The sequence below is a fragment of the Mustela erminea genome, chromosome 18 (assembly GCF_009829155.1).
Source record: "Mustela erminea isolate mMusErm1 chromosome 18, mMusErm1.Pri, whole genome shotgun sequence".
Taxonomy (NCBI): Eukaryota; Metazoa; Chordata; class Mammalia; order Carnivora; family Mustelidae; genus Mustela; species Mustela erminea.
The window spans coordinates 55,780,103-55,791,949 of NC_045631.1; the positions used below are offsets into that span (position 1 = coordinate 55,780,103).

Below are 11,847 nucleotides of genomic sequence, written 5' to 3' on the forward strand. Positions count from 1 at the left end.
AGGCAGGCGGCAGCAGCAGAGCCAAGCCCAGAGAGGGACAGTGGGTTCCAGGCCTGGCTGCCAACCCCGCTGAAGCCCCCAAGAGGCCCCCGAGCAGGGAGCTGGCTCTGCAGCGCCACCTGGTGACCGGAGGGGAGCTGTGGCTGGAAGGTGACCCCGAGCCCCAAAAGAAGCCGCACATCAACCACTGGCCTTCCATTATAGCTGTTTTATTTCCAGCCTGTTCCTGACCTGGAGACCCTCTGCAGTCTGAGACGAGAGAGTTGGGAGGGGGGAGAGTCAGCCCGCACCTCCACCCATCCCTAAGGTTATCTCTGCCAAGGGCAACCCTCCACCAGGAGCAAGTGCTCAGAGGCCCCTGGAAAAGAGGCAGCCAAGATCAGGTGCCAGGGTGGGCAGGTGACACAGCCATGGCACAGAGTCCCGCTGACTGACCCAGGCCCTCGCCCGGGCACAGCGTGCCTTCTCTCCCTGCCAGCCAGGCTGGGATATAGGCTCAGCGCCCCAGCAGCCGCAGCATCTCCTGAGGATCCAGCAGCTTCTCCCTGGGCTTCCCAGCACCCTTGCCCCGGGACACCTCCTCGGCATCCAGCTTCTCCCAGTCCGAGAAAGAGACAGGCTGGACCCCTGTGGCACAGGAAAGATGAGTCACTGCCTCCCCTCCTCCTCTTCCGCCCCCAGCCCAGAGCACCCCCTCCCAACAGTGCAAAGGCCTAGGTCTGCCCACCACGCCTCCCAAGAGCTCACACAGGGCCCAGACCTCGGCTGCTGAGCAGGGCCTCGATGGCCGCGTAGCCAGGCCGGGGACCAGATGGCAGCAGCCCCGCCTTCAGGTCCTGCAGCAGCATCTGGCCGGTGAGGAAGCTGTCAGTCATGGTAGTGGCAATGACCCCCGTGGGCCCCCGCTTCACCCAGCCGCTGCAGTAGAGTCCTGGCAAGGGACAGCGCAGGGTCAGGAAAGGCCAGCCTGAGTCCCCCAGTTTACACACACGTGCATATGCACACATGCACACACATCCGCACATTCCAAGTCCTCCCGGCAGCCCTGAGTCACCTGGGCCCATTGTGGCTCCCGGCCCAGCGTCCCAGACCCCTCTCAGCCTGTTCCTACCATAACACCCCTTCCCCTTCCGTCTTGCTGTCGCCTAGGGGCTCCCCGAGGGTGGGGGATGGGTCCTGCCCCGCGCGCAGCCTCAGCAGGCCCTTCGAACCGCGAACAGGACGAACAAGGAGGCAGGCACGCGGGTGTCTAATCAGACTGGAGCACCCCGGAGGACAGGGGCTGCCGTGTGATCTCCAACCCCAGCCCCGCACATCCGAGCAGGCCCCTCAACTGCACGACGAGGTGAGCCAGCACACGTGGGCCTGTCGGCCCGTCTGGGGACCGTCCCTCCCAGCTCCAGCCACAGGGAGGGTAGCTGGGCCCCAGGACGGGGTCCGGGTACAGGGCCCGGCTCCAAGCAGCTTCCTAGTGTGTGTCACCGGCCGAATGAACAAACAGGAGACGCCAGCCCCTCCATCCCCGATGACAATTTGCTGCCCAGCCTCCCTGCACCCTCTCACCTGGCACGCCTAGAACCCGGCCTTCCATATTGGGGATGACCCCAAGTTTGGGGTCAAAGGGCACGTTGGGGTCGATGGGACGGCTCTTGTACCCAACACTGCTCAGTACCAGCCCACAAGGGAGGTCCTCCGTGTCTCCCGTGGGCGCTGCGCGGGCAGCCTCACCAACACCCTGTTGAGGAGAGTGTAGGCCACACCAGGCTGGGGTGGGGAGACTTGAGAAGCGGGTGTCACTGGGGCACGCGAGACTCACCTCCAGTCTGGTGACCGCCAGGCGGATGCCAGCTACCCGTCGCCCGCCTGGTGAGGGCAGCACCTGCTGGGGGCTTCGGAAGAAGCGGAGGCCCCAGGTGCGGGCGGCCGATGCCTGGCGGGCAGCCTCCTCCGCCCCTGGCTTCTCCGTGGCTGTTCGAAGCAGAAGTTCTGTCAGCCGCTTCCTCTGGCGGGGGAGCTCTGTCAGCAGTGAAAAGGGCTCAGGCAGGCCTGTCCCCAGATTACAGCCCTCTCCCCCAAAGCGCTCCCCCATGCCCTCTCTGACCTAGACCATCCCCTCCCCGGTGACCTAGGGGGCCAGGTCAGGGCCCCTCACCCTTGATTCTGTCCTGAAGGCCCAAGAAATCCGCAGGATCCAACATGGGCCGGGTTCCCGGTAACTGAATCATCTCCCGAAGCTCCTTGGGGGTGGGAGGTAGGGGAGGAGTTCAGGGCCAGAGCACGGTCCCCTCTAAGCCCACCCCAGAGCCCAGCCTGGATGGGAGACACCACCGCCACCTACCACAGAAGGCACCAGGCCCCGGGGCCCTGCCTGGCTCCCCCCTCTTCCGCTCCAGGCAGCAGCCGTCCCCGGGGGCTCGGTCCTGCCACACCTCCCCAGGGCAAACCATCTATTTGGACACGGACCCCCCTCTGGCCCCAGCACCTTAATGGTGAAGGCCACTTGCAGGGGTCCACGGCGGCCCACTATCCACACCGTCTTCACCCGACTCTGCCTCAGTGCCCCCAGGGCAGCCTCTGTGATGTCCGTTTTCTGGCACAAAAGGAGGCCGTGAAGTCATCAGACGCTGACAAGGCAAGGGGCCTTTGCATTCTGCAGTGTTTCTACCCTCAGCGGGGAGGTCTGCGGCCTGGAACGGCACCACGGCGCCTCCTGGCGGCCAGATGGAGCACTGCCTCCAGTTCTGCAAAGGGCTCCAGCTAGGAGCAAACCAGGCTCAGGGGCCTCATTCAACAGGTGTTTCTTCAGTGCTCAGCAAGAACCAGGCCCTAGGCAAGGGGCGTGGGGGTGGGGTGGGGTGTCAACGGTAAGCGGAAGAGACATGGTGCCGCCCTCACAGAGCTTCTGATCTGGTGGAGATGGTGATACTCGTCAACCATTCATTAACAAGTATAAAATTGTAGTGGTGACACCACGCTTTGGAAGAGAAGTAAACAAATCTATGAGAAGAAGGTATTACAGGGAAATGGACCTCTTTAGGTGGTACTGGAGGGCTTCCTGGAGGAAGCGACAACTGAGCCAAGAACTGAAAGATGAACACAGGTTAACGGGCGGAGGGAGTGATGTGTACACACTGAATTGTTGTTGTTTTCAAAGGTCCATCCATGTAGCTGGAGTGCAGAAAGCAAAGCGGAAACAGTATGAAGCAAGCTCAAGGGCAGCCCTTCAGGAGACCTCTGCCTGGCACCAGAGGGAAATAGAGGCACTGAGCTCAGCTTGGAGGGTGAGGTGTGGACCCTGCAGGCAGCGGTGCCCTCTCCCCGCTGTGACCCCAGCTCCACCCCTCCAGCCCCTGACCTGCCCACTCACCTCCAGGTGCCCAGGGGGGGTCAGCAGGATCCGGGCCACATCCAGAGCCACGTTCCCTTGCCCCAGGATCACGGCTGTGTCACAGCTCAGGTCTGGTGCCAGCTGGTAGGGAGACGGCTGGGTAGGGCTCCCCTAGCCTGGGCCCCAGTCAGGCTGATCTCGGCTCCGGCCCAGTCAGCAGCTGAGCCCCCAGGCTTCCCCACACCCAGAAAGCCCACCCCACCTGAGCCTCAGCTGATGCCCCTGCTGTCCTACCCAGCCCCACCTTCTCCCAGAAGCCTCCCCTGCTTGACCCTCCCCTCAGGCCGCAGGGCGGCTCACATCGCATTTCCCTAGGAGCCTCCCAGGGTGGGACAGTGGTTCCCTCGTCCCCCAGCCAGTGGCACTCAAGAGCGGCCCCTGGCCCTGGCTGAGGAGCGGGGAGGAAGAGGTAGCAGGAGTGCTCCCGGAACTCACCTCCCGGTTCTCAGGAAGCCCATTGTACCAGCCCACAAAGGCCCGGGCCGAGAATACTCCAGGCAGCTCCTCCCCAGGAATTTCCAGGGCCTGATGGTCCTCTGCTCCATAACTCTGAAGAAAGACCCCAAGGGCTTGGCACCAGCTAAGGGCCTGGCAGACCCTGGAGGCCCCCTTCCAAGTCCTCCCGAGCCGCCACCCCGGGCCCCAGCCGAGGTTTGGGCCTCTGCCCCGCCACCTTCCACGCGCCGTTGGCACTCACCAGCACCACAGCATGGTAGGCCGCCTGCAGCTCCGACACGGCCACGTCCCTGCCGACCACCACATTGCCACGGAAGGCACAGCGGTCCGAGCGAGCCGTCTGGGTGAAGGTGTTGATGACATTCTGCCGGGCCCCGAAGGGAAGGGGTTACGGGTGGGGCACTCCGGGGATCTCGCCTGTGCCAACCCCACCTCCCAGAATCCCCAGGAAGGGAACCTGCATGGCATGCGCACAGAGGGCCTGCGGTCACTCCATGCAGCCAGGAAGCTCCCTTCCGTCCTTACCTTGACCGAAGTCCCCAAACCCCTCCTCTGGCCCAGAGAGACCCACCTTCACCTCGGGGTGGTCGGGTGCCACGCCAAAGCGCACCAGACCGAAGGGCACCAGCTGCTTCTCGTAGATGTCCACGTGGGCCCGGGGATGGTGCTGGGGAGAGGGTGGCAGCTGGTGGGGCGAAGGGAGAGGCGGGGCCCTACGGGTCCCCCCTTCCCCGACATGGCAGGAGAGCCTGGCTCGGGGCGCTGAGGACACAAGGAGAAAGAGAGGCCCCCGACTCCCCATTCGCCTGGAGAGCCCATCTGAGGAGTGGGGCGGCAGAGAAACCTGGGTAACTGAGGCCTGACCTTGGGACTGCCGGCCCATCGAGTCGGCAAGGACTCTGGCCCACTGAGGAGGAGGAGGCAGCTCCCCCGCCCCTGGAGTCGTTTGAGGGGAACGTCTTCATCTGCTTGGGTCAGACCTGACACACAGCCCTGCCCTAGAACCCTCTGATAGTTCTAGAAACGCCCAGCCAGTCTGACAAGCGGATAACTGCCCTTTGAAATGCATACTGCCCCTAGCTCTAGTCTCCAGAACCATCCTGGTGGGAAAGGGACCACCAAGACGTGGGTGGGGCACACAGCCAGGGCTCCTGGGGTCTGAGGGGTATGGAAATGGCTCAGTCTCCCTCTTAGGAAAAACGAGCTCACTTACACAGTGGTCCCACCTCGCCCACCCTCTGGAGCACCTAGAGGGGTCACAGGCGAGGCAAGGGGTTGAGGCTGGGCAGAGAGGTCGGGTCTGGCTCTGCCACCAACCAGCCACATGGCCCTGGCCTGTCCCAAGACCTGCCTGGGTCTCAGACTCTTGCTCTGCACACTGGGACAGATAAGAGCCCCTGCTCTGGGTCGTCGGAAAGCATCCAAAAGGTCAAGACAGTGAGAGACGCAGATCTGGAGTCAAGATTTGGGGTTTCTATGGATAGGACACTGCCCTGCCTTCACCCCATCCTGGGCTCTTGCGGTGACACCCCAGCTCTGTGGGACTCGGGCCAAATGCGCGCCGGCCCCCCAGTCGCCCCTACAGTCACCCCTACAAAGGCTCACACTCACCTTTGTTTAAATCGCCTCTTGTGCTCCGCTCCGCTACCCGCACCTAAGTCCAGGGCCCCACCACCCACCACCCATCCGCCCTTCCGGCCTCCTCCACTCCCCACCCCTGCCAGCCCCAGGTAGCGCCCGAACCCCTCCTTCACAGCCACTGGCGCTGCACCCACACATCAGGGACCAACCCAGGGAATGTTTCTGAACTTGTCGTTAAAGAGCAAGGCCTGAAGCACTTAGCCCAGCACCCGACCCACTGTGGGTGCTCAGTCCGAAAGCTGCCCTTTCCTACTACTGTTGGACGTCACCGCCTTGCCCGTGAACGTTCCCGGCCAAGGGAGAAAGTTCAGACTGCTCGGCCTGGCAGCCCCTGCCACACACAGCGCGGCTTTTCGCCTTGATCTTCCATCGTTTCCTGCTATGGCTCCGGGTCACGCTGCCCTGTCCAAGGCCACCTCCGCAATGCTAGGCCTGCTGGCGTGTTTACTGGACCCCTCTCCCAGCTGACCTTGTCTTCAGGGAACCCGTTCTTTCCTAACTCAGCTCCCTCCCTCTCTGGCTCTTCTTCCTCGGGCTTCTTTTCTTCTGCCCCCTTCTAATGAAAACACTCTCTGAGGTTCTTTCAGTGTGGGACCCCTCCCACCCCTGGACACATTCCCTGGGGAAGCTCCGTCTACTCCCTCCTATGACCTCGGATGCCTGCAGACATGCGATGTTTCACTCTCTCCCCTGCTGGGCTGCCCCCTCCAAACCTGTCAGCCCTGGACAACACTGCAGACTCCTCAAACCCACCCAGACGCAAGTCAACTCCCCCTGCCCCAAAACTCTTTCCTCCTGCTCTGGGGTTCCCTTCCCAACCCATCCATCTGGGGCCAGAGCCAGAACCTGGGGTTCATCCCCGACTCCCCTCAACCCTGCCCAGTCAGTCGCCTATCTTCCCCTCCCCATCGCCCCCTCAGCAGCTCTCCGTTGCTCTCCTAGCCACAGGCCCTGCCTCCCCACCCCACCGTCGGCCCTAGAAGCAGAGAGAGCTCCGGGTCTAAAATGGGGTGCTTGCCTAAAACCTTTCAGTGAAGCCAACTATACCCAGAACAGCGGGCTTCAGGACCCCCTGAGTGTTCATTTAAAACTGTTAATTCCCAGGTTCCAGCCTTGGAGTCAACAGTTTGATTAGGTCTGAGCACGTTGGTAACTCTCCCGAGAGGACTCTGCTGGAAGGAGACAGCAGTGGACAGCACCACAGGACGCTGCCTGCCTCTAAGCCTGGTTAGCGGCTTCCAAGGAACCCTGGATCTGGGCCCACCTGCCTCCTCCACTGGCCCACTTGTCTCCTCCATCAGCCCTCCACCCTTACCCACAAGCCTTTCTTCCCCACGTCACGTGTCCCGGAAGGAGCCCTCTCCTCCCTCTGGGCCTTTGTCTCTGTGTCTGGGACTCTCTTGCCTGTCACCCACCCCTCGTCCACCTGGCAGCTTCTGTCCTTCGGAAAGCAATGTGGACATCTCTTCCTCCAGGCTGAGCTGGGCTCAGCTCCCTGTACACCACCCCTACACCTTGCACTATCAGAGCCTCAGTACCTGGATAAACCCTCTTCCCCTCCACACCACAAGCCATGCCCCATGAGGCTGTCATGTATGTCCTCGGGCATAGGGGCTATGTCTGTCCTGCTCGTACCCACGTTCCTAGGGTTGAGCCTATGCCTGGAACATGTCAGTGTCCAATAGCTCACTGCGGAATGGAGAGCCTCACCTGGTACTGAAAAGCAGCTCTGACCCATAAATACAGAGAACAGAGTGGTGGGTGCCAGCAAGGATGGGATGGGGGGTTGGGCAAAATGGGGGAGGGGGAGGAGGAGGTACAGGCTTCCAGTTATGGAACAGGTAAGTCACAGGGATGAAAGGCACAGCATAGGGAACATAGTCGATGGCATGGTAAAAGTGCTGTATGGTGCCAGATGGGGCCACACTAGTGGGGAGCCTAAGTTCCTCGCATACAGAATCCTGGAGAATCGCTATATTAAACACCTGAAACTGATGTAACATTGTGTATCAACCATAGTTCAATGAAAATACATTTTAGGGTGCATGAGTGGCTCAGTGGGTTAGGCCTCTGCCTTCGGCTCAGGTCATGATCTCAGGGTCCTGGGATCGAGTCCCGCATCGGGCTCTCTGCTCGGCGGGGAGCCTGCTTCCCCCTCTCTCTCTGCCTGCCTCTCTGCCTACTTGTCATCTCCCTCTCTCTGTCAAATAAATAAAAAAATAAAATCTTAAAAAAAAAAAAAAAAGAAAATACATTTTAAACGTATTACTTATTTAAGTCTCTCTATACCCAATGTGGGGCTTGACCTCATGACCCCAAGATCAAGAGTCGCACGGTCTTCTGAGTCAGCCAGGTGCCCCAAAATAAAATTTTTTAATTTAAAAAAGAAAAAAAGAAAGAGGGCGCCTGGGTGGCTCAGTGGGTTAAGCCCCTGCCTTCAGCTCAGGTTATGGACTCAGGGTCCTGGGATCGAGCCCCGCATCGGTCTCTCTGCTCAGCGGGGAACCTGCTTCCTCCTCTCTCTCTCTGCCTGTCTCTCTGCCTACTTGTGATCTCTGTCTGTCAAATAAATAAATAAAATCTTAAAAAAAAAAAAAAGAAAGAAAGAAAGAAAGAGCAGCTCTGCCATCAAACTGCCTGCACTCAGATCTTAGCGTCTTCCCTGTCCAGATGGGGACCCTGGGCAATGTCGCTCAGCCTCAGTGTCCTCACTGGCAAAGTCAGAGTCATGACACCAGCTTCAAAAGTTCGCATGGGGAGACAAGATGCCATACAACACCCGGCTCAGCTAAATGCCACTGTCCCATGTGCGTTGTGCACATTTCTATCTCGGGAGCACAGCCAGTAGCGTGGAATTTGCAGTGGGCAAGGATGGGCTGTGACGGGCCCCTCTATCCATCCCCCAGCGCGTGCAAGGAAAGTGCGTGCAAGTGTGTGCCAGCGAGTGCCGGCCAGGGCCATCCCTCCCACCAGGGGCACCGAGAAGCCTGCGTGGGAGGCCCACTCTCCTCACTCCCCAAATTTCAGGCTCAGCTCGCAAGTGTACCTTACACAAAGCCCTCCAGGATCTCCCCAGACCCCGTGGGACTCCTGGTCTCCATCCCAGGGCCCAGGGCTGTTCTATCACAAATCTTCTTGTCCGCGCATGACCTCCTACATGTGGCAGGTCCTCTCCAGAGTCCACGGCCTCCTTCAACGAAGCTCAAATGCACCTGCTCCAGGAAACCCTTTCTTGACCCACTGTGCCTAACCCAGCCCATGCTGGTCACATCTCAGGAATGAGCTCTATCACCTGTGTTGCTGGGAAGCCGTGTTTAGGTCACTTTTCAGCAGAGTGTCCACCTCATGCTGGGCTCCCCAAGGCCCTCCCAGCTTTAACACTGGCTCCATGTCGTAGGCAAATTAGGACAATTGGTTACCCCCCCTTTTCAGTTTCTGCATATATGTGTGTACAATTAATATATTCATTCTTCCTCCTGTCTCTCCACAGATACTCCAAGTCCCCCCAAAGCATGGGCACTGTGTCATGTCTTAGTCAGCCTGGGTCTCCCTCTTCCCCTCTCATCCATGGTTCCCCTCCCTCCTCCCTCCCACCCCGATCTGCCCAAGTCTCAAGGGTAACCGGCAGCCTTGGGGCCCTGCCCAGCAAGGCCAACACTGTTAAGCCTTGAGGTTCCGACCTTGGGGTGGGAGGAATGGCAGGTGGAGAGCAGGCTAAAAGAACAACATAGCATGGGGAGGCCAAGGCACAACAAGGTGGCTCCAGGGACAGGAAACCGTGAGAAGAGGGGACAGCCTCAAGACGCAGGATGTTGAGGACAGAGGGGAAAGAGAGAAGAAGGGAAGATGAGGGGCAGGACAAAGTCATCTGCAGGTCTGCGTAAACTCTGTGAAGGGCTTGGCCAAGGTGGCAGAGCAGGCCATCTCCCACTGACCGCTGGTTCCATAGCTGAGGACCCAGAGTGGGGAGCCCCGGATGCAGGTGACGAAGCATATAGGGAGTGTCCAGTCTAGATGTGCTGGGAGCCCCTTTCCAGCACATCCAGGATCCAAGAGTCCTTTTAAAACTCGAAGGGGGTGGGACTTGCCCTCAGGATTGGAGCAGCAGGTGAATCATGGGAGAGGGAACCAGGAAAAGGTAGCTTACCTTCAGCAGGTGTTGGGTGGTATAGAAGCCAGCTGGGCCACTGCCCACCACACAGATCTGGGGTCCCTGCTCCTGTGTAGAGAACTGCTGCCAGCCTGGTGGGGGAGGGTAGGGATGGAGGTGAGGTCAGCACTTCCCAAACCAACAGCAGCCTCAGGCAGAAGCTGGAGCTTCCCAAGCTTCACCCTCATTTGCACGCTCCTCCTCTTTTTCCCCAAAGCTTTGGCGTTTGCAGGATCCCTTACTTCATCTGAACCCCCAAAGACTGTCTTCATCCAGAGCCCGGGATTTCACCCATGAATTTCCTGTGTCCACTCAACAACCCCCATCACCCCTCAAGCTGCCCTACACAGTACTTCACTTTTCTTCCAGGGTTCCCACCCAGCCAGAATACCCGGTCCTTCCAACAGCCTCTAAACGATCCCAATTGTGGATCTCCCACGATGCCCGATTGTACCTCTTCTGCCCACTCTCTCTCCCCACAGAAAGCTGCAGTGCTCATATAGACCCCTGTCTTTCCTACAGACCCCTGTTCTACCTCAGAGTTCGCTCTCGGCTCCCAGACCTCCATATAACCCCCATTCACCCGGTCTCACACCTGGGCACCTCACGGTCTCTCCTTACCTTTTTGTTGACACACATCTGACCGCACAGGCTCCCCCCTGCCCCCGTACACCACGCCAATCTCGTCCGTAGGAGTGGCCCCTCCGGTTTCGCCCCTGGCCCCCTCTCGCCCCTCTCCAGCCCTGCCCCAGCTCCGCTCCAGCCCCCACACTTGACCCTCGCCGGCCTCCCCGCGCTGCCGTTTAGCCCTACAGGTAGGTTCCTGCTCCTACTCGGAGTGCTCCCGGCGGGAGGCGGCCGGGTCCGACGCCACGCCGACCAGTGCCACCAGCGCCAGCAACGCGGAGCCATGGCTGGGAAGAGCAACCAGCCAGAGGACAGGATCCCGGAGACGCCCCGTGCTCAGGGCCGGGGTATCGGTGCCCCGCGCGCCTCCGGCCCCGCCCCCGACCTGCCCCCGCCCCCAAGTCCCGCCCTCCCACGCTCTGGGAACGCACAGCGTGGAGGCCACGCCCCAATCCCCGAAAGAATCCCACCCCCAAATGAAAAGCCCGCCCGCGGATCCACCCACTATCGCTTAGGGCCCGCCCCCAGGACGTCCAAGGTTTAGGGACTTAAATTTCTCCCCCATCCAATCATCTGGAGGGCTAGCGTTGAACGAGAGCGAATCTCTATCGCTGTTTCAATGCCGTCTGATGGAGAGAGCCAATAAAGAAGGAGCTTACTTTACTTAGCCTCTCCCCCTCGAAGGCGCTCGTCGCTCTCTGATCACGCAATCCCGGTCTCTGCCTGGGCCTGTTTTTTTCCCAGCCAATCACGAGTCGAGTTCCAAAGGCGCCTCCCTGCCCTTAGCGTGAAAACCAGAGAGCCCGGAAGTCGGGGGGAAAAAAGGGCTCCTTTGGGGCCTTGGCAGCACGTGGCCCGAGTGCGGGTGTGATCCCGGCCACATGCTGTCCAGTTCGGGCCAGGCAGCTTTTCTTTCTTTCTTTTTTTTTTCTTTTTTTCAGGCAGCATTTTCAGCCTTCAAGTTCAAGGTCCGCCTCACTCCCCTCCCCTCCACGTAGGTGAAGAAACGGAAGGAGGGGCGGCTTGTCCTCGGTGCTAAGGAGTGAGCTGATCCTCCGCTCCTGTCCCAACTGGACTGGTACTAAGGGTGAGGCCGCTAAGGCACGGGTTTCGGGTGCAGAATTTCAGGGGGCTCCCCAAACCCCAGTAATTACGGTAAAAGAGATTTTAATGCAAAATATATGGAGAGATCAAAATTAAAGACCACAGACTTCCCCGCTGTGCGGGCTGCCAGATGCGGAACCGGATTCCAGGACGCTGGGATCATGACCCGAGCCGAAGGCAGACGCGTGACCGACTGAGCCACCCAGGCCTCCCTGCCTTATCATTTTTTGCAAGATTTTTATTTTTTTGACAGACAGCGAGAGAGGGAACACAAGCAGGGGGAGTGGGAGAGGGAGACGCAGGCTCCCGGCTGAGCAGGGAGCCCATCGCGGGGCCCATCCCAGGACCCTGAGATCGTGACCTGAGCTGAAGGCAGACACTTAATCGACTGAGCCACCCAGGCACCGGCCTTATCATTTTTTTTTTTAAAGATTATTTATTTATTTATTTATTTGACAGGCGGAGATCACAAGCAGGCGGA

At 59.7% G+C, this 11,847-nt stretch overlaps 1 protein-coding gene across 2 annotated transcripts; it reads right to left on the reverse strand.

Annotated features, from left to right (window-relative positions):
• Positions 1 to 193: 193 nt before the first annotated feature.
• On the reverse strand, positions 194 to 10,703 carry FDXR (ferredoxin reductase). 2 transcript variants are annotated; one of them, XM_032321489.1, is made up of 13 exons: positions 10,469 to 10,703; positions 9,779 to 9,897; positions 9,633 to 9,704; positions 4,416 to 4,511; positions 4,086 to 4,208; positions 3,824 to 3,937; positions 3,368 to 3,469; positions 2,483 to 2,590; positions 2,153 to 2,237; positions 1,817 to 2,016; positions 1,564 to 1,735; positions 761 to 931; positions 194 to 627 (listed from the first exon to the last, which is right to left on the reverse strand). In XM_032321489.1, exons 1-13 carry the CDS (start codon positions 10,545 to 10,547, stop codon positions 497 to 499), a joined length of 1,572 nt encoding a protein of 523 aa, XP_032177380.1. In that variant the 5' UTR covers positions 10,548 to 10,703; the 3' UTR covers positions 194 to 496. The 2 variants fall into 2 exon arrangements, with proteins under 2 accessions (XP_032177380.1, XP_032177379.1); XM_032321488.1 differs by lacking the exon at positions 9,779 to 9,897 and having other exon boundaries at positions 9,633 to 9,727; positions 10,469 to 10,667.
• Between the last annotated feature and the right edge of the window lie 1,144 nt (positions 10,704 to 11,847).

Coding starts and splice junctions, on each gene's coding strand:
- FDXR (XM_032321489.1), bottom strand. CDS start 10,547: ATGGCTCCGCGTTGCTGGCGCTGGTGGCACTGGTCGGCGTGGCGTCGG. Junction 1,736..1,816: donor TGGCGGTCACCAGACTGGAG/GTGAGTCTCGCG, acceptor TCTCCTCAACAG/GGTGTTGGTGAGGCTGCCCG. Junction 628..760: donor GGCCCTGCTCAGCAGCCGAG/GTCTGGGCCCTG, acceptor CCTGTGCCACAG/GGGTCCAGCCTGTCTCTTTC.